This window comes from Pyrus communis, chromosome 13 (genome assembly GCF_963583255.1).
Source record: "Pyrus communis chromosome 13, drPyrComm1.1, whole genome shotgun sequence".
In the NCBI taxonomy this organism is placed as follows: domain Eukaryota; kingdom Viridiplantae; phylum Streptophyta; class Magnoliopsida; order Rosales; family Rosaceae; genus Pyrus; species Pyrus communis.
In genome coordinates, this window is record NC_084815.1 from 24,444,112 (window position 1) to 24,459,070 (window position 14,959).

At 38.4% G+C, this 14,959-nt stretch overlaps 2 protein-coding genes across 2 annotated transcripts; one reads left to right on the top strand and one right to left on the bottom strand.

Annotated features, from left to right (window-relative positions):
- The first annotated feature begins 570 nt into the window (after positions 1–570).
- Positions 571–1,350, top strand: LOC137712744 (protein PLANT CADMIUM RESISTANCE 7-like). The gene is made up of 3 exons (XM_068451894.1): positions 571–637; positions 745–957; positions 1,100–1,350. The coding sequence occupies exons 1-3, from the start codon at positions 571–573 to the stop codon at positions 1,192–1,194; spliced, it is 375 nt and encodes a 124-aa protein (XP_068307995.1). The 3' UTR covers positions 1,195–1,350.
- Positions 1,351–1,459: 109 nt separating this feature from the next.
- On the bottom strand, positions 1,460–12,217 carry LOC137712743 (DENN domain and WD repeat-containing protein SCD1-like). The gene is made up of 30 exons (XM_068451893.1): positions 11,843–12,217; positions 11,642–11,735; positions 10,604–10,805; positions 10,376–10,517; positions 10,172–10,272; positions 10,033–10,096; positions 9,691–9,804; positions 9,119–9,339; positions 8,679–8,733; positions 8,495–8,578; positions 7,996–8,191; positions 7,774–7,882; positions 7,249–7,312; positions 7,121–7,165; positions 6,901–6,976; positions 6,642–6,766; positions 6,080–6,237; positions 5,426–5,473; positions 5,098–5,155; positions 4,914–4,997; positions 4,156–4,417; positions 3,875–4,074; positions 3,723–3,787; positions 3,366–3,489; positions 3,015–3,196; positions 2,837–2,908; positions 2,588–2,748; positions 2,417–2,458; positions 1,943–2,151; positions 1,460–1,758 (listed from the first exon to the last, which is right to left on the bottom strand). The coding sequence occupies exons 1-30, from the start codon at positions 12,014–12,016 to the stop codon at positions 1,663–1,665; spliced, it is 3,627 nt and encodes a 1,208-aa protein (XP_068307994.1). The 5' UTR covers positions 12,017–12,217; the 3' UTR covers positions 1,460–1,662.
- Positions 12,218–14,959: the final 2,742 nt, after the last annotated feature.

Consider the following 14,959-nt stretch of genomic DNA (forward strand, 5'->3'; position numbering starts at 1 on the left):
CCTCCGGCTGCCTACCAAATTGTTCCTCATCAGCAGCTACAGCTGCAGTATCATAATCATGCTTCCGCGGCAAGAAATCAACTGCAGCCGGTGTTGCATTATAACAATGATTTTGCTGAAACGGGAATACCCATCCAAAACATTGAATACGTACCAGTGCTGCTAACTCGGGCAGGCATCGACGGAACTTGGAAAACGGGGCTCTTTGAGTGCATGCAGGATCCCCTAAATGGTATTTCCAAGTTCCAAGTTAATTCATCCTCATTCTCTAGTTCATACTACTTGTTGAAGAATATAAATTCAACTTCTAATTACACAGAGACTTTTTGTGATAAAACTCCCACATACCTGTCATACTGAGCAGGTTTAAGATGAAAGTAGTTGAGAGACAGGATCAGTATGATTACGAGTTGGCCATGGGCTCGTCTCTTTCAAATTTTGGCACTATTACTTCTAAAGTGCTAGCTACATTATGTGTTTTCTAGATATAAATTTACTCCCAACTTTCTTCTACAGTAATCTGCAGGAAATATTCATGAAATATTTCTTGTTTTGATTATCTCAGCTCTCATGACGTTATTGTGCCCATGCTGGGTGTTCGGTCAGATTGCAGAGATTGTCGATAATGGTCGAAGCTGTAAGTCGACTGAATCAATGTTCAAGTTTCGTAATTAGCAATTCTAACGTCCACAATACTCATCTTATTAATGGCTGCTGCGGTGTTTATGTTGGTCATTCATACAGCTTGTGCAACCAATACACTGATTTACATGTTGGTCATGTTGTGCATCTTCGTGCCTTGCTTACTATCTTGCACATACCGGAAAAAGCTAAGGAACAAGTTCGATCTGCCCGAAAGCCCCGCTCCGGATTGCATCAGTCACTTCTTATGCGAGTGGTGTGCTCTTTGCCAAGAACATAGGGAGCTCCAGCTCAGAGGCCTAGACCCTTCTTTGGGTACGAGACTTCAATATATATTTTTTATCGACAAAGCAGTTTTAAACTTCTCTAATCTACGAGATCGAAATGAGGCTCTAAAAGCAAACGCATTGAAATCAGGGGTTTCATATCTGAAAATTTTCAACTCTGTATGTTGTAGGATGGGTAGGAAACTTGGAGCAAATTCAGAGGATGCAGCAGAAGCGGCAAGCTGCTATGAACCCACCAGCTACCCAAAGAATGATGGGTTATTGAACAAAACACGAAGTACAGCAACTTCAGTCATGACATGCTCGCCGTGATTTTTGATCCACCGATGAAGAAGCTTCGGTTTTCCATTCATGGTGGAGGGATGGATCATCCGTGTGTATACCGTTCGATGTGAATGAAAATTTTGGGATAAATTTCCCACATACAATACCACAATCCAATCTCCGGTAAAATCAGCAAGACATCGTAATTTGGTGCTGAAAATGCAACGTAAAAATACCAAACCAAGCAAACTTGAAAACGCACACCATCGAGCAAGAAATACTGTTTCGTATAATAATACAAAAACGGGGCAACAACAAAACACCCCCAACTTCTCTTCGTTTGTATTTATAGCTTGAACACGTTACATCTCAGAATATAAGTAGGTAGGTACAACGTATAGTAACTGCAAGAGAAAACAAAACCTATGCCATTCAATATTCAGCGGAAATACACAAATGCACAAAGAACTTAGATGTTTATGGTGGCTTCCCAAAGCCTAAGAAGTCCATTACGACCGCCACTGCATATCCTTTTCCTCTCGAGGTCCGTTGCAATACATCTTACCTGGATAGCACAAGGAAGGGGAGTAAAACTGGGGAATCAAATAGCCATTAACAATAAATCATCGAGATGTCTGCGTAAACATTTATGACGATATGGAGCATAAATAATGGTAAAACAGAAAAACAACAGAATGTTCGCTTGTAGGAATAAAATGACCAGTGCAGGAAAAGTCACGACTTCATACCACAGCAACTGTTCTTTGTGGTGTTCTATATAGTTGCCACCCGGCCATTTTTGATCCCGTGCTAGAGGAGCTACCGAGTCTCTCTTGAGGCCGATGAAAGAGAGACATGGAATTATCAGCTGCTCCAATTCCTAACCAGTGTTCTGCAGCATTGATGGACAATACAGCAGCAGTGTGGACAGTAACATTTTTTACGCATCTTATACCTCCTGCATGCAACCAACAGTAACATTGAAAAAGGCTTCACTTTTAATTGGAATATGCATCTCTGACAGTAATTCAAGGGGAAACTTAATCACTTCCATGAACTCTGACATAATTATGTGATAATTACACGATCTTGTAGAAAACAACCCACACCATTTTGTATTCCCTTGACTTTTCAATAGCGTCTCCATTTCTTACCCAAAAGAAAAAGAAAACACAGCAATAATATAGTCGACAATGAAAGAATGAAGAAAATTGTGCTCTTACCCTCGACATTTTCCCAAAAGCGGAGTAGCCCATCAGTTGAACCTGAAACAGAAATCACATGGTATAATTCCACTAGTTCCTATTGGCACGTGTAAAAGATTTGCAACCAAAAATCTTTGAAGCAATCTATGGAAATAACAATGCAAACAGAATAGGATATACAGTGCCAACCTGTAATTATTCCTTTGTCAAGTGTGGAATACTCAACGCTTAATATGGGGCCAGCATGGCATGCTAGAACAGCATCACAAGTTCCTCGGGAAACAGACCACATCCTTGCAGTCCAGTCATCACTACCAGTAACAACTGTGTCCCCCACCATTCTAATCGACCTGCAAGATTGACGTATAAATTACGTGTCTACTTAAGAATCATCAATAAAAACATAAAATTTGGAAAAGCTATGCTCCTTTAGCTTACCGAATCCACTTCGTGTGCCCTACAAGCTTGTGCATTGGCTTGCCAGTACGAATGTCCCAGATGTTTGCAACGCTGATAATGCAGGAACGCAGAGAATTAATTTCTAGGAATTTGTTGAATAAACATTTTAATTCATAATTTTATGAGCATGCTTAATCATCAGTTTCATTATACATACACATCTCTACCACCAGCTGCTAAAATTCCTGTGGAATCATCATATTCCATACATAGAACAGCACTAGAGCAACGACCAACGGTTGCCACGCAAGTGTCAGTTCTGACATCCCACATCTTTACAGTTCCATCATGAGCAGCAGTAAGTACACGTTCACCAGACAGCATGCGTGCACAGCTAACCTACAAGGATGGACGGTTGGAATAGAGTTCAATACGCAATGTACATTAAGGACGAGATATTAATTTCGAACTATTGGTCACTTTTCATGACCATCGCATCATAATGTAACAACTGAGTTGATTTTTTATGCTCCGAAAAGTAGTCAATATACAAAGTGAGTAAGCTCACTGGTGCATCATGGCCTTTCAACTCTTCTAGAAGCTGAGTAGTTTGCTTATCCCATACTAAAACAGTTTGATCATCCGAACCTGATACTACTTTTCCTCGATCAGAACTTATTGCACGGACAGCTCTGTAACAAGGCCCAGAAGGACATGAGAGGAAGGACACTAAACTAAGTTGAATTAGTCATGCTAAGTTGCATCATGTATGGGCATGCAAGAAAAGCCAACCAAATTTTAAAAAAAATTAGTAACACTGAAGTTTATTTTAAAAGTTCAATAATAGAATAGTAAACTAGTAAATGCAACCAAAAAAGAACATGATGATAGCAAGAACAAAAAAACAGTAGAAAACAAACAAAACCTTGTATGTCCTTTCAAGGTTGCCCGAAGTTCATTACCACGAAAACTAGGATCCCAGATCTTAACCTGAAAGATTGCTGAAAAGAATTACTATTACCCCTTTACAGGATAGATTTTGTGCAATGAATTGTATGGTAGATATGTAAAGCTTACAGTGGAGTCTGTGCTTCCACTGATGAAGAAACCGGCATCTTCCCGGTCACCCACAAGATCCCAAACCTCTCTCTTCGTTACACAATGTAAAGCAGTGACGGAACCACTATGACCTCTAAGTAAGCGAACATTGGTTTGAGTTTTCTTCTGGCCAGTGGCTGACAAATCTTGCTTACGAGGAGTTCCATGTTCATTTGCAGCTTAATGACAAGAAACTACGGTGAGTACATGCAGATAATCAAACATCACATGCAAGCACATAATCTTAGCAACAGACGTACCTGAAGAGCCACCATCAGAAGTCCATTTACGAACACGACTTAAAGAGGTGGTTCTGGATGCAGTATCCCTGCTGAACATGCTCTGAACCCAGCTCCTTCCAACACCAGAAGCTTCAGCAGGCTGCTGATTCTCAACTGTAGCATCTTTTGAACGTGGAGATGCTAATCCATGAGACAACATAGATTGACCCTTGAAATTAGTGATTCCCCAATAACCAATGAGTAGGTGCTCGATATGCGACAAGAACCCTCTCAGCTTTATCTGAAAAATACATAACCATGGAACACCATCACCAATGGATCGAAAAACCAAAGAAAACTTCAGTTGCATGCATCCAAGTGTAAAAAGGGAGGGTGCCAATAAATTTGAACGCGGCTCCTCATGGATCTCAACAGTGCATCAGAATGGCCATTAGTCACTAGACTAATGAGTAGAAGTAGATGATGACAAGTTCGAACCCAAAACAGCACTACAAGATCAAGGGCATTCCTAGCCACCCCAAAAGTAATAACGTATGTTTCAAGTTCTTTTTGAAACAATTTTGTGAGCATAGGTTATCGGTTTTCAGAATTTGAGAGCGAAACCAATAACCTGCATCACTGAAGACAGAACCAACACAGATAACCTAATATCATCTAGCCAACAGCGAGCACCTAATCTTAAGGAAATTATAATCTCATACAGAAAAATAGACAAGGATAATACTGCAATATTAATTAGAACTGCATAAACTGAAATAGAGAAAAAAATTACTTACAAATTGTGTGTATCCAATATTGTTCTTCTCTGCTATCGTTTCAATCATGTACCAAGCATCAGTATCAGGAATTCCCAACCCAGCCTTCATGTTGACATAAAACAAACTCGTAAACAAACTAATGACAGGAAATTAAAAGGTTGACAAGGACCAGAAAAAGTATAAGATAAAGAAGAAACAGCACCATGTGCGATTCCACAAAAATTAAGTGCGCAGCCACCAAAGAGGCATAGTTAGCCGACCTGATGTAACAACAAAAAACAAACATTACTTTGCAAAAGATTACATCTGACATGCTGCAACATAAGTTCATTATTTCTAGTGTACCAAGTAGAACATCAAAAACTATATGCTACTTTGAAGTTTGTTTACTAGCTTCCGTCTAAGCTTACTATTTAAATCCGAAGTACAAGCCTTGTATATTTAAATTCATCAGACAGTAAATTCAAAATTAGGGATTAAGTTGATTTATCTACCAAGTAAAAAAGAAGATAAATGCCTGGAATTCTTACTTGTTTGAAGACCGTTCCATTAGATAGTCAAAGTATCCTTCCCAAAAGCTGCAAAATAAAAAAAATACACAGTGAACCAACAATTCACTTGTAAAACTACTAGGTAGGACAATGTAACTAGGTACGACAGATGTAGAAATAAGTCAGTTTTAACATAAAGAAATAGAAACTTGAGTGCTATAAAGAACCTAAACAAGATAAGAAAACCACTATGTAGCGGAAAAGAATATGAACTACAATACAAATCTCAAAAATCTAATAGAGTTACTTAAGGCAGCCTATAAATAAGAGTAAGCAATGCTTGTCAAGTACTGCAAGTAAGTTACTATCACTAATGGCGTTCTCGTCATCTGGTTTATTTGTTACTTTTGAATATCCACATTGTCATGATGTAAGTTTAAATTACAGTTTTACAGCTCTGAGCTTCAAGGAAGACCGGAAACGTAAGGCTTTATAACACTTTGCAGTGGTCTAGATTTACGGTTACTTCCATTACTGAACATAAACTCAGTTAAAAATTTCACAGAATATGGGAAAGCATATAAGTGTGATAGACCAATGAGAAGAACCAACAACAACTTTTTGCAAGGGAAAAATGAACATCAGAATAATTTATGCTCGAAATTGAGGGGCAAATGACTTGTAACCACATACCGTAATTCCTCCCAGATGGACAAAGATATAAGATGACGCTCAATGTAGTCTGAAACATTATGTGCATCCTTCTTATACATGTCAGCGGATACTTCAAGGGCATCCCTGATTGTCAACATATCATTTCGGGAAGTTGCACGACTAATAGCTGTTTTGAGCTGAATTCAAATACAAGTTATTGTTGAAGAAGATAAATTTAAAAAACAGATTATCACAAAATTCATCTTCTGTATAAAGGTTATTAGCCTAATGACAACAGTGGACAACATGCAAAATTGACATAAATAGTCAATAATCTGTCTTCAAGTAAGCTTCTACAAAAATATGAATATAAATGAGTGCTCATGTGTATGTGCATTTTGGAGGGAAAGTAGGATATCCTTATACCAGTTCATAACTTAGAAAATGTTTTGGTTTTTGCTGGATTACAAAACCATATCAATGAAGCCAGGGAAAAAGAAAAGTTCAACAAAGGAGATTTTGATGTTACAAGATCTTCACAATTCACTATTATAACTAACTTAGATCCATCTTCTGAAAATAATGAGATTTATTTGTATACCAGTTCCTTAACAGCAAGAAATTGTCCTTCAGTCAACTGACAGTGCCATCCCTGATTTATGTGTTCCCTTATACATTCAACAAACCCACTGCCACCAATTCCCTCAGCATCAGATTCAATTAAAGCTGCAAAGCCAACATACTAATGCCTGTTAATTCAAGGTCCATTGAACCACAAAACAGATTGGAATTCCAAGAAAGAGACATCAGAACTCAGCCTTGTCATAATACATGTTAGAGTTGAACACAGAAAAGCATACCGAGGATTGTGCCATATTCAAATGAAGAAAGAGGATCATCAGTAGGTCCCAATTTCAGAAGGCGAAGCCACAGACCCTGGTCATTAAACACAATCACATCATTTAACATTAGAAGTGAAAAAAATGTCAATAAGTACATCTGTAGAACTTAATAAAATATTAATCAAGTAAAAAAAATTTCGTCCACCAGTACTTAATAACATCAAAGTAAAACATGTACCTGCAGCTTAACTTTTATGTCCAAAACCATGCACTCCCTTTCCGCCTGAATGACCAATATTTTATGGTTAAGAAAGCTCTAAAGTAGAGATACCACTACTACACATCATGTCGGAGTATAGAACTTACAGCCCTCTCCATTGGAGTTAGGGTTTCTGATTTAGAGTCTTTACCCCCTGGAACAGATTGTGAGCTGAGGGAGAAACATGAAAATGACACAAGATTAGAAGCTCCATTAATATGTGCATAAGTGTTCAATTTTACTGAAAAAAGCCATATCCAACCTCAAATAGCCAAGAATTGTTTGGTTTCATGGTCAGCCAAGATAAAAATTAACTAGTCTCAAAATCTCACTACTCCAGCGGTACTAAAGTTGCTAATCTCAAGAACAGTCACTGTCTCAAATTCTACTCAAAAAAAAAAAAAAAAAAAAAAAAAAAGTAAATTCAAAAATCTCAATCTACTTATATATACTGCCACCACCTTTTATCATCCACAAAATTGCTTACATGAACCAAATTACTAACTAGTAGCAAGATTAATAACCATTTTTTAGTGTCTCTAAATGAAGCAAGTTTATTTCCAGATTGACTGAAAGTAACAGACATGAACAACATTCCATTTTTCATGTGTAATAACATGCCATATATATACCTAGAGGATAATCCACTTGCTGCAGCCAGGATCTGCTTCCTCTTTTCTTCTTGCTCTTCAGTCCTAAGGTCTGAGGGAAACCTATCATATGTGTATTTGGTACCTGATCCTGAAATCCAGAGAAAATGAAGAAAAAACCAAATCCATGTCAAACTTAAAATCCTTAACATCTTCTTCTGTTGACATAATTTTCAATCTTAGATAACAGCACATCAAATTCACCTGAATTTCCCACATCCGTATCTGCAATTGTTATAATCTCAGGCTCTACTGAATTTGAGGGAAGAATTGAAATAGGATTTTGGCCCCTTCTAAGTGCATCTTGTAACTTGTCAAGTAGATTATTAGTGTTTTCTTCGGAACCCAAACATCTCTCTAGATAATCCATGAAACCATGCGAATCCAGAAACTGCATTAACTGTAAATACCAACGCAGAAATAAGCTTAACACTAGGAACCCAGGACAAGAAATGAAGTTAAAATGATACCGAAAGAAAAAAATTTAGTTAAAATAAACACATTCAATAAACCAACAGTACACACAAACATACTTGCCTGCTCTCCTAAAAATTCTGCAAACATGTAGAGTAGCACTAAGAATAATAATCACGACAATTACAATCACGACCATAACTACAGTAGTCATACTGATTATGGTGCCAATATAGCCAATGTAAGTTGATATCTCGAAGACAAAGATGGGTTCAATGAAAATAAATACCATGGGTTCTGGTGGTTGGCCAGTTGACCGGGAGCGCATTGCCAAGAATGCTTGAGTGTTGAAGACATGAGTAGCAGAAATTTCCTTGGGAAAAAAGACAATTATACCGAATAAAATTCAAATGAATCCACAAATATAAATAATTAAAACCAATTCATGATCAAATTAGATAAAAATTTCGTACTATGAAGTTGCGGTAGCCACTTAAAAGTGATGCAAAGAACTTTAAGAACACTAACCTGCACAAAACAATCAAACACAAGGAATATGTGTGAATACTTAACAATCTCCAAACAGTCAGGCCTTAGAAGAACTAAGTAGCCATAGATCAGATGGAAGACACTGAGTATAATCACAGACTGGTTAACAGTTCTAAGGTAATTACATTGCTTCAAGACCTCACCAACTTAAAGTTAAACTTAAAGAAGAATCAAGTGAACAACAATGACAGCAAGATTTTGTTTGATCGTAATCTGCTATGTTGGTCACAAATGTTAAGATCAATCAAGGCATAATTGCTTGCTTAGTGTGGAACCCCTAGAATAAGACATCAACATCTCAAATTTTACATGAATGAAAAAAAAAATGATATTAACCATTAATACTTTGGCACCCAAGTATCACCTAAGTTGAAGGTCGTGACCCTCTCCCCAAGGTTTATTGCCAGCTTTAGAATATTGCTCAGATGAACTATATAAACCATCCTTGATCTGATCTATCCCCACAACATTGGGATACAATAGCTTTGATATCTCTCCACGCAGATTGCCCAATTCTTGCTCTGGGATTGGAGGTATATCTTCCGTTGTTGTGATACGATTACACTCAAGGTCAACAACGACTACCTAGAACCACATGAGGAAGGCAAAAAACAAATATTACATCAGTTTAATCTTCTTACATACAACAAAATTTCATCAAAATTTTGCATTCTGTTGGAAGACGTGATAGACGAAATCACAGAAAAAAATAAAATAAAATAAAATAAAATAACAAACAAACAAACCCAAAAGAAAAGGGTAAAAATGGAGAGCTGTAAGACATATTTATGAAAATATTGTAATTGGCTATGCTGATTAGGAATCTAGTAAACATAAAATGCGTACAAAAGACCAGGATATATATTGTTCAACCAGTACGTGTAAATTATAATAACTATAAACTGACAAAAGTACAATTTAAGCAGAATGACTTACACCATCCATGGCCAAAGTAGACGTATCAACACCTGAATGGAGACCCATCATATATGGCGTAGGCGCATCAATATAGTCTACTCCACTGAAAAAGAGTAACGGAATATAGACTTGCTTCGCACAATAAACATGCACAAAAGAGACAAAAGTCAAATACAAGAAGCATAAACGATACTACTACAGCATTAGTTTCCATTGAACAAAAAATAAGTTTGGTGGAAACGTTGGAGCATAAGAAATTTTGCCACCATAATGACAAACTAAATGAAGCATATATAAAAGGGAAGAGGAACATTTTTTTCTTGATCCATAAAAAGCAGTTCACAGAAGATCAATATTTACCTGCCACCGCAATGGATAAAGTAAATGGCAAATGGCTTCTGATACAAGGGTCAAAAGTGAATATCTGCCAAAAACAGGACAAGTTATCAAAAGGACGCACAAATACACAGTATTAAATTGTCTCAAGTAAAATGCTCACTTGTTTGATCGGATCAGTATTCTCCTTTCAAGCAACACAGCGGTGAAAAATTTAATCAAGTTGTCAACATCTAGGCACTGTACCAATGGCTGAAACGATATCTGCATTAAAGAAATTGCATAGGGTTATTGAACAGCCAGGTCAAATCTTCAACAAAAGGCAGAAGCATACTCAGAACAAAGCAGAAAAGAATGGAGGGTGTACATCAACATGAGGGAGCCCATCCTTTGGTGGAGCCTCCACCGAAAGTAGACAATTGTCAATAGCAAACAGAACTCGGTCTTTTCCTGGAGTAGGCAAAGGTACAGTGGACACCAAAGATGCAATAACTTCCCATAAGGGTTTGCTGCAAATTTTACCAAACATTAGGATTCTTACCACTACGGATCTCCATATCCAAGACCATCAAATTTACCAGCAGGGGATTCTCACCTACTTCCATTAGGGGAAAAACAAAGTGCAAATAATTCCTCCAGTGCATTCTTAAGTAAACGAAAGCTGGGTGACCGTGAAACAAGACAGATACATTTATCAGCAAATGAATTTGCAGGTATACAATAAGCTTCAGCAATATCCTCACTGACTGGATCCCGGAAAGCAATGCAACTAACATAAATTTTTGTCCCATCACCCTCTGCAGCAAATAAGGATTACACCCTTAGAAAGAAACAATAAGGCATGCCTACATGCATACTTTTAAGAAAGTAACTGCAACACTAGATGGAACTAAACATAAAAACGATGATTAAAAAAGCATACTAAAAGTTGAACAGAAAATAAATAGCTTTATCTAAATTCTAAATCTTTGTTTAAATTATAAACATACTAATCAGGAAATCTACCCATATAATGGCACCAGTACCCCCTCGGTCTTCGTATCACCACAAATTCGCGTAATCCTAACTGTATAAATGTGTGCAAAACCTCTTCATTACATTTTCCCAGTTTCTAAGCAACAAAACTAACTTCTGTACTAGTGTTAAACAGAAAATAAATAACTCTATCTAAATTCCAAAGCTTTGTTTAAAGTATAAACATACCAATCAACCAAGCTACCCTAATACCGGCTTCAAAATTCTCTCGATATTCCTATCACCACGAATTTCGCATGTATACACGTGCGTAAAACCTCTACGTGTCATTTTTCTAGTTTCTACGTAACAACACTAACGTATGTACTAATGTTAAACGGGAAACAAATAGCTCTATCCAAATTCTAAAGCTTTGTTTAAAGTTCAAACATAGAAATGAGGAAAACCGCTCGTATAATGGCTCTGATGTCCTCTGAAGCATCGTGTTCCCACAAATTTCACACAACCCTAAATGTATAAATCTGTGCATTACTTAAGCGTCGTTGTTCGAGTTTCTAAGCAACAACACTAACTTCAACTATGCAAGCTCGATAATTTCTTCAACAAATCCAATAACAACGAAACGGATTCTCGAAAATGCATACAGCAGAGTGCATACCAGTGAGAACAATGGGGTAGCTCCGTGGAAACGTGTAGGCGTAATTGGAATCAAAGCCCGACGAATAGAACAAAACACCGGCTGGCAACACACACTGCATCAGAAAACAATCATCAGATCATTCACAAAATGTACAAGCGCAGAAACAGAAGCAGCGGAGATTGGCTGTTGTGGCGGCGGCGGCGGGGTAGCGGCACTTACGGTGGGGAGCTGAGGCGGAGGAGGAGGGTAGAGAGTGTGGTTGGGCGGAGGGTACTGGTCCAGAAGCGACGGCAGGTAATATGTGTCGAAGCCGTGGAATCCTTTGGCGCCGTCGAGGGTCCGAATCTCGGGTCCGATCCCGCACACCACGAAGTGCTCGAAGATCCGAGCCATCGGTCAACGATTGTCGCTCTCTTTCTCTCTCTACACAGAGAGATGGTATGAGAGAGAGAGAGAGAGAGAGAGAGAGGAATGGGGGGCTTAGATCTGGTGCAATTGGATTCAATCTGTCATCAGAAGCGCGGAAGCTCGCGCCTTCGGATTTCAGTCATTTTTTCTGGGTGAAGAAGTTACCGGAAGGAAACATAATCAGCCGGATAGCCAACATACATAATCATTGTTAATTTCAACTAACGAAGATTTTTATTTATTCTTTTATTCTTTCAAGAAAATTTACGTTGGCATTTCATCATTCTCACTGATCATTAATGTCGCTTCCACACTAGGAATAGATTTCGAATCTAAAACTTTCAATTCTTAATTAATCAAGTAATGAAGATTAATTCACTATCAATCTCGTACCCAATAAAAAGTTGGGTATCAATATCATGTCCAATTTTTTGATGGGTGCAAGTGCATGATATTTTTATCGTATAAATATCGTAATTCTACAAAATAACTAATATAATTAAACATTATGTAGATTAATCTTTAGTTGCATCTTTTTTCATTTGCTCGCGCCATGAGGTAAATCAATCATTTGTTTTGGTGGTTCTGAATTTAATCCTCTCATACCTACCTAAGGACTCATGCCTAATGTGAAATTCCGTCCTTTAATTTTACTATTTACAGCGTAGAATTTTTTTTCAGAGGTGTAAAAAGACAAAAATGCTTTTGTTGTAGGGGTGGGCAAACGGGTACAGGAACCGCGGGTCGGGACGGGTATGGGCAGGTTCCTAATTTTTAAAAAGAGAAACGGGGCAGGGCTTTAGAATTTTAGGGCCGGGCCGAGTCTAGAAATATAAAAAAAGAGGTACCTAGGGACCCATTTGTGCAACATCCCTATTTAAAAATATTATTATCTCCCAAGCTCCCCGCATCACTCTCGAGAACATTGTCTCCCCTTGACAGCTCTTTCCTCTCAGAGAACATACCCACACATACCCCCAAATCCAATCTCTCGATCCTTCTCCATCCTTCCTCTCATTGTTTCTTCTCCCCCCATCTCTGCAACTCTCATTCCCGGAGCAGACACACCACACCCACAGCCCACCGCGACCTCCACCACAGTGTTTCACACCTTCTCAAAGACTTTCCTCTCCTCAGTCTCCTCCATATCTCTCTCTTTCTCCCCCAGTCTCTCTCTCTCCCGATGCCTCTGTTTCCGATTTCTCACACCTTGGATCTTTCGATTCTCAACCTCCTCCCTCTCGATCTCTCTCTCCCCTAGCTTTTTATTTATTTTATTTTTTGTTTGTTTGGTTTGAGAATTGAGGTTTTAAAACAATTGGGTTTTGGTTTTGGGTTTTTGTTTTGGATTTGTAGGTGTCGAAAAATCTTGCTTGCTATTGCAATTCACGGATAAGAGGTTCCAGCCTATGCATGATTTTATTGTCGATGTCGAGTTCGGAGCTCGACTGGTCACCATCGATGGTCATCCCTTCTTGTTTTCTGTTTGGCAACAGTGAGAATAGAATTTTCGTGGTGACTTGGGTTTATGGTTTTGTACCAGATTTGGAAACGACACGGCAAGTGGATGTGGGTCTTGATGTCGAGGACCGAGTTGGAGGATGGTGAGTCTGGGAGGCGATCAAAACCGGAAAAAAAAAAAAAAAAAAAAAGGACCCGTGGACCCATCCCAAACCAACCCGTTTCAAACGGCCCGAGTTACGTCATGTTCCACTAATCAAATTTGCAATACCCCGCCTTGCCTGTCCCGTGTCCTTTTTAAGCAAGTCCGGTCCAGTCTCTCCAAATTTAGGCCCGACCTAGCCCATGCCCACCCTTATTTTGTTGTGCTAAACTGGATTTTACGTGAATGTATTTTATACTTTCCTGTTTTTCTACATTTCTTAACATATTTAAATAATACATGTTGCTCACGTAGCACAAACGTAAATAATTCAAAGCTGATAACAAAACTACAAAACGCCAAGGGTATTTCGTCATTTTACATTTATCGGAAACACATGTGGCCTTCTTTGGTGTGCCACGTGAGACCCACCCTACTTTCTGGAAAACTCTCTCTCGGCCAATCTCTTCCCGTCTATCATCCCTCACATTTTCTCTCTACCCCTCTCTTTGTCCAAACAGAAAGCCCACCACACCATTTTCCGACGAATTTCTTACACCAAAATCACCATATTTGTGACCGTCTCACTCCCACGGACCTACATCATCCCTGCCAATTTCCCACTTATTCAGGCCAAGGTGAGACCTCTAACCACCATTTTTGGATTACTCTCGTTGAGTAGATGAATTTTCATATGGATCGTGGAATTTGGTTGAGAAATGAGTGAGATATGAGCGTTTGAAATTTCCCCAGAAAACTGGCCATTTTCTGCAGATTCCGGCGGTTTGGCTACTTATAATTTGGTTCTTGTCCATTTTTCCCACCCTGTGAAAGTGAAATATACCTTAAAACCCTAGAAGTGCAGAACATGATGCTAACAAGCCACTGATGCCAGACAGACGTGTAAGCCAAACCCAACAGCGCCAAACTGCACTACATTTACTTTCAACGGTCTCCGTATCCATCAATTTCAATCAACTTTCGTACTACCATTCGTCATTAAGCTTCTTCAAATTCTTCAACCAACTTTATAAGATTGCAGAGGTGGGCCAAGGCTCGTAGCTGCTTAGGCGCGAATGAATCTGGTGAGTTTCACTCTCATTCTTTGCAGTTTAATTAGTTTAAAGTCGAAATATTGCTTATATAAGAAAAATACATTTATGAGAAGTGCATAATGAGATTGCTAATAACAGTTCCGTAAAAAATTCATATAACTTTGATTTTTTCTGTGAGTTAGTAAAATTTTATTTTGCTTTTACTAGGGTAAAGTACTCATTTTCACATACATGATTTGACTCCATTTGGTGATATTTTATTCAGTCTTT